General features: G+C 50.0%; 2 protein-coding genes across 2 annotated transcripts; both read right to left on the bottom strand.

The window, feature by feature from the left end:
• Positions 1-1,895: 1,895 nt before the first annotated feature.
• On the bottom strand, positions 1,896-2,171 carry PpBr36_11398 (uncharacterized protein; the record flags this gene model as incomplete). The annotated part of the gene is made up of 1 exon (XM_029898500.1): positions 1,896-2,171. The coding sequence occupies one exon, from the start codon at positions 2,169-2,171 to the stop codon at positions 1,896-1,898; it is 276 nt and encodes a 91-aa protein (XP_029743188.1).
• A 551-nt stretch (positions 2,172-2,722) lies between these two features.
• PpBr36_11397 (uncharacterized protein) lies at positions 2,723-2,848 on the bottom strand (the record flags this gene model as incomplete). The annotated part of the gene is made up of 1 exon (XM_029898499.1): positions 2,723-2,848. One exon carries the CDS (start codon positions 2,846-2,848, stop codon positions 2,723-2,725), a length of 126 nt encoding a protein of 41 aa, XP_029743192.1.
• Between the last annotated feature and the right edge of the window lie 3,152 nt (positions 2,849-6,000).

The raw sequence follows: 6,000 nt of genomic DNA, 5'->3' as shown, positions 1-6,000 counted from the left end.
ATTTATAAAATAAAACAAAGGGTTGACGTGGCTGAGTAGATATTTTTAGGGGCCGGACTTTAGGGGGGTCGGAGATGTGGAGCCCAACGTTAGTGTGAGCTACAATGTATAATGTGAATGAAAGTTTTGAGCAGCGAGGGCGAGCATAGCAAAGAACCTAGTTTATCGGCCTCAGTTTGAAGCGACGCGGATACAGTCCGTGGTCAGGAGTTAGTTGGGGTCTAATAAACTTGGGGTCTGAATGTGACACTAATTAAACGATAGGTTGCTGTGGGCAGGGTCAAGTGGGAAAAGATTGTAGAACTGATTTTGGGCCAAATGCAACATGAGGGTACTCGAGCGTTCAAGTATAGGATACGTTGCAAAGTCCATATGTGTGTCGTCGAAGCTGCATAATTATCCACGCAGTAGTCACACCGAAATCGACAGTTGAGTAATCAGTGAGTCCCAATCAAGGTCGTTATAGCCGATACTTTTGCTGCAATATGTATTAGGAGCTAATCAAATATGAACGAAAAGCCCCATCGAATGGAAAACGTTCCAGTTAACGGCGCTACTGCGGAGGGAATTCAGTATTGTGGGCCTTGTATTAAGAATCCAGTCGTCAACACCGTTAAGCACAAACCGGTACAATCAAGGCAAATGATCTAACGGCCTAATATCAGTCCAAGAAAAGTGTCCAGTGCTATTCTACCACCAGCAGACCTCGCAAGATAGCAGCACGCGCTGCATACCAAGAATACGGATATGGAGCGTCATGTAGGACTGGCGGCCTACGAGATCCGAAAAAGAAAGACGCTATGCGCATCGGTGTTTCTGACAGAAGAGATGAAACAACATACAGTTGAGAGCAAAACTATGTTCCTTTCGTCAAGACACATCGATTTTCCGTATCTGCCCCATAAAGTGCCAATCGATGCTGGCTTTTGACTGCATAAGCATTTGCCCAAGCCGATGAACCCTGAAACCTCTAATTAACCAGTCCAGCTCAGTAACATGCTAGCCCGCTCGCACTGCTGCAGCGGATCCTCGTTTAGGCGACCAGGTGGAGCACACACAGCTACTTCGAGGGACTTTGGCAGATGGCTGAACAGAGCAACAAGTGGATGTTTGCAGCTATTATGTGGCCGAATCTAATTCTTCCGACATTTTGTCAAGTAGCCTCAAGTAGCCCTAGGCTGTCCCCACATTTTGAAAATTGAATGTCTGTATTGAAGGCGGAAGAAGCATTTGCTCCAATGTACTGCCAAAGTCTCATGTGATAATATATCTCTGGCAACTGAAGGGTCCGCTTAACTTGACGGTGGTGGCTACCAGACTAGTGTGTTGGGTTCGACGCGCGTTAGATTGCCAGTAAGCTGTTGCCGCTTCAATTCAGAAATTTATCATGGAGCCACTTGTTGACCAAAGCTTCTAGGATATCGACGCTGGGACGCCGCGCTCCAGCCTTAGTCGCTAGATTTGCTTGCTTGAGGTGCTCAAAGATGGACAGAGGTCATTTCAATAGATGGAGCAAAAACAGTCTGCATGTATTGAATAGGGGTTAACTTGTTCCATTGCCTCAAATGGGCGGTCACGATAGGACACCCTATCATCAAATCAACGGCAACAGGGACTCGTCGGTACAGAGTTGAGCTCAGAGAATACAAGAAATAGGACTGATGGGTCTAGGTAGAATCTGAGTGATGACAAACAAACACAAAGGTCAAAGGAGAATCAAGACAATGAATGCGCCACAAAGAGATCAACAAAGGGCCTAACTGTGAATAAACAAGCGCCAGGGGTAGCTTCCAAGGACTAGCGAGGATAGACCAACTAGTTTGTACTGGGTCATCCCAACTGTCGTTCACTCCATCGAAACAGCACAGCGCCGTGCAGTGCGAAAGCGGCCAGAGTCAGGCAGAGCCAAGCCTGTTGCTTTCCAAATTAAGAGATTCAACACTTCTGGAATTCTGGAATGCTTTATCTCTCGTCTCTGCAGCCTGATATCCATCGATTATTTTGTGCTGGGTACGAATCGTCTGATACTGGAGTTCATTACCGAGCTGTAGCTCGCGAAGTTGGTTTTGTAGAGCTTCAATGATAGCACCCTTCTCCCGCAGCATTTGCTTTTGGGCAAAGTTCTCCTCAATGATGAAGCACAGAGCTCTGGTAGGGTCTATGCTTGCCATTGTGGTTAAGAAAAGTTGAAAGTAAGGCTGTAATCTGTGAAAGAAAGCTTGATACAAAGTCGTCTACTGGGCAACTTGAGAATTTACGTGTAATGTAACAAGTTTAGACAAGTGACTAATTATTACTGACTTTACCTCGTGTGCTTGCATGTTCAAAAGTTGCTTCCTTGATAGGGACAAAGTGGACATCTCTGCCTTCTGTATGAGGAATGATCTTGTTTGCATTTGCACTAAAAGGGGAAGAACGGAGTGGGGCCGGCGACTTCAAAATGGTCCTCGACTGTTTTGCAGTTTTGTGGCTTAGATCTCAGTCTTGGCAATATATGAGTTGGTTGCATCATTTGATGGCTAGACCTACCTTCTAGCAGCTGTGGCCGCTCAGGCGCTAGTGCCAGTTTGGGCCTGACGATGCCACACTTGAAAGGTAGAACCGTCATGGTGGAGGCTGTTAGACAGGACATCGTATTTTGTCTGCCTGCATGGTAAAGCCGCTGTGACCAGAGACGAAGTCAGTATTCACCATAATCGGCATTTATAGAGTTGACTACCATTCACGACTGTAGCGCGGCAAAAATTAGGTTATATAGAGCGGACTTTCCAACCAAACAAGCAAGAAAGTGGCCAAAGGTTACAGTACCCAATCCAGTGGCGCAACTCGAGCAGTCCCTGCCCGGCATAGTAGTTGCGGTGGCGGATTCTTCTGTCACCAAAATGCTTAGCCACCCCAAGATAGCTAAAAGTCGCCTACACCACACGCCACCATCAAGCTGAATGACAAGCACGGTACCCTGACCTTACATCATTGAGGAATGGCGCGGGCGCTTGGTACCAGTGGGATTGACAGACTGTAGGGAAAGTGAGAAGGGCGTGGTGTATGACAGATAGCTCTTAGAAGGCGCCCGACCCTGAGCAACAACCCTGGATCAAACGTGGCCGCCAAGCTTGTGCAAGCCCGGAGATTCTGAAATCAGGCGCGAAGGCCTACATGCTGTGGATACATACATGCACTTGGGAAATTTCCGATCCTGTACCAAAAGTTCTATTGGAAAATCTAACCCTAACCCTAACCTTTGAACAGATGGACAAGGTTCGGCCCCACCTTTGCAGCAACAGCAGAGACAGGGCGACACAAAGCCCGGTCTAAAATCTACAAGAGTTACAAGACCTAGCCCAAGGCTGTTGCATGCGATCAAGTCAACACTGCCTGGGTGCGAGTCTGTGAATTTGGCGCCGCAGATTTTACCACTCTGCACGACAGGACCTAATTCAGTAGAGACCGTGGACGATGGAATCCGGGTGAATATCACTCCATACCATGTCCAGGGCGATATATGCTGGCAAGGCGCTGCTTACCAGCATACCAAGAACGGACCTACAGGAGATACTGTGCAGGTTCTAGTATACGGTACGGCCCGGGGGACAAATAACGAACAGCCGCTATCGTGGCTGTCGCCTCGCAGCCTAACAGCGACCATGTTCTTGGCTGGACGCTCGTGGTGACCACTATGCAGGCCGCGGCGGCAATCAGGAAGCGCATTGTGAAGGATGGTGGACAGGGATGAAGGTATACAAGGCGTAGTTATAGAGGCTCAACCTTCCTGGCCCACCGTTTCCTTTCCTTTCCTTGTGCTGCACGTGTGCTCTAAATTCGGAGCGAACGCCGGTATATTTGTAAGTGTAGCTGACCGGAAGTCGAATGCTCTATAGGTGAGGGTAGCAAAAGAGCGGGCAGAGTCGAAAATTCTGCTGTAAAAAATGAAACTTCGCTGTCGGAGAGTGACGCTGGGGACGTTGGAAGGTTTGAAAGAACGGTGAAAGAGAACGAATTCATGACAGTGGGCCCGCGGTAAGCCAAGACAAATAATGGCACCACGACACACACCACAAGTTAACAGATTTTAGCACTATAGCCTTTTTGGTGAGCAGAGGCACCCAATCTGAATGGTATTCCCCACTCACAACAACCTGGAGGAAATGCCCAGTGGCTGAATAGTGGCAAGCACGATTGACTAAATTAGAATGACCCAAGACTGGGATGGGTGGGCTAGCAAGGGGAATATCCAGAATGGCATAAGCAGCGAAGAAAATAAGTTATTGATGACATCCAGTTGGGATAAGTATAATGGGTGCAGACACAGCCGAGTGTTGGGCATATTTGACCGTAAACAGCCAGTATTATAAGGATGCCAGGCCAGGAAGGTACTGTTCTGAGTATCTCACGTATGGATAGGGCTGCGGCAACACAAAGTCAGGTTTTGGATGCAGCCTCAGGCACTATGTCCAGAACCCATGTTCGCCAGGTTACCCCCGAAGGCCAAATCTATCGTCTGGACACACAAACCCCATTGCCAATAAGCCTGCCCGAGAGTCAACATTGCGCAAGCTGTTATCACCATAATCCTCGTTTGGAAAATCATGAGCAACATTGAAGGTCTGTTGCGCCTCGAACTAGTTACTGTGCTAGAATCACGATACACTCTACCGTGACATGGAGAATTATTAGCCGTTTGGTCACTTACGCACACGCAAGTGGAGGCAACTGTCATGTCATTTCCTCAAAGGCCGAAGAACGATTGTTATCATGTTTGCCACGAATGCAGGCATCAACAGTCGTGGTCATCAGATCTCCCCTTTGACGAGTTTTCCACTGATCGCGGTGAAGGAAGAGTCCGATCGGCGGCTCGGCGCGCCACCCGCATAGAGGCGCACAAGACAAGGCCCAATCTCGCGATGCGAGCCAGCGTGGCACAAAAAACTTTGCCAGCCGGAAAGGCAGGCGTCCTTCCCCGGAAGGCTAGACAATACGGTTTAAAAGAAAGGGAAATTAGGCTGAGAACCACCCGACGGTTCTTCGAATCGACAGGGCACCCTCTCACCCCCTCACACCTTCTGGGATTGCCTGCAGCGAGGAGGTAGTGCCGTTACGGGGGTTGGTTAGTTGTACGTGGACCGGAAGCACTGTGCCGGCGCGGCAGTCTCCAAAGGGTCCCGACAGCAAGACGTGGTCGGCCCATTGCTGGAGACGGCTTTGGGTAACGGGAAGCAAGAAACGTGGGCACGGCCTTGGTTCGCACCCTTGGTACACCCCGTGGACGGTGGGCCGTGGTGGAATAGTGTGACTGAGGCGCCCCATGCTTCTCACTCGCACTGGGAATCTGCGCCGGGTCTGGAGGACGGGAAGAACTCGATTGCATTCATGTCCACATTGTGGCGCTGGGCTAGCCCAGGAACCAACGGGGGACTAAGCTGTGGATGGACATGTACGGGGTGTCGCCGGCTTTTCGAAGCTTTCTACTCGCACTAGGGACGTACACCGGGGCAGATGATGTCGTCGGCATGTTAGGCGGAAGAGATGCTATTTTAGCCGGAGAGGACGGATGCGCGCGTCGGTCTATCAAGAGGCCTTTTTGTGGATGCGGTAGGCTTAAGGTGCAAACCTTGTATTTACGTGGCAGGCTGGGTATCCAGCGACTAGGAGGGCTCTAGCTGGCCTGTCCGTTAGAGGGTCTGGTCCAACCCTGTGACTATAGTTTACTGTAGGAAATGCAAGGACGCATTGGACGCGTGGGTAGCTGAATTTACAACTTTATGGGAGCAAGTGACGTGGGTCGTGGGTACGCCGGCGGGAAAAAGGGGCAGCTCGGCTCCCTGGTGGACCGAAAACTGCCAACGGCTTTGGGCCGAATTTCAGCGGGTTAAGCGGAGCGCTGTAAATAGGGCAAACGCCTCTGCCGAGGAGAAAGCTTACACGAAAGGGGTGCGGGCCGCGAAGCGGGAGTACTGGAGGCACCGGATCGACCAACTGCGCGACGATAAGGATTTGTGGAAC

The sequence above is a fragment of the Pyricularia pennisetigena genome, assembly GCF_004337985.1.
Source record: "Pyricularia pennisetigena strain Br36 chromosome Unknown Pyricularia_pennisetigena_Br36_Scf_23, whole genome shotgun sequence".
NCBI classification, from domain to species: domain Eukaryota; kingdom Fungi; phylum Ascomycota; class Sordariomycetes; order Magnaporthales; family Pyriculariaceae; genus Pyricularia; species Pyricularia pennisetigena.
The sequence above is the reverse complement of the archived record's forward strand: the minus strand, read 5'-3'. Positions and strand labels throughout refer to the sequence as shown.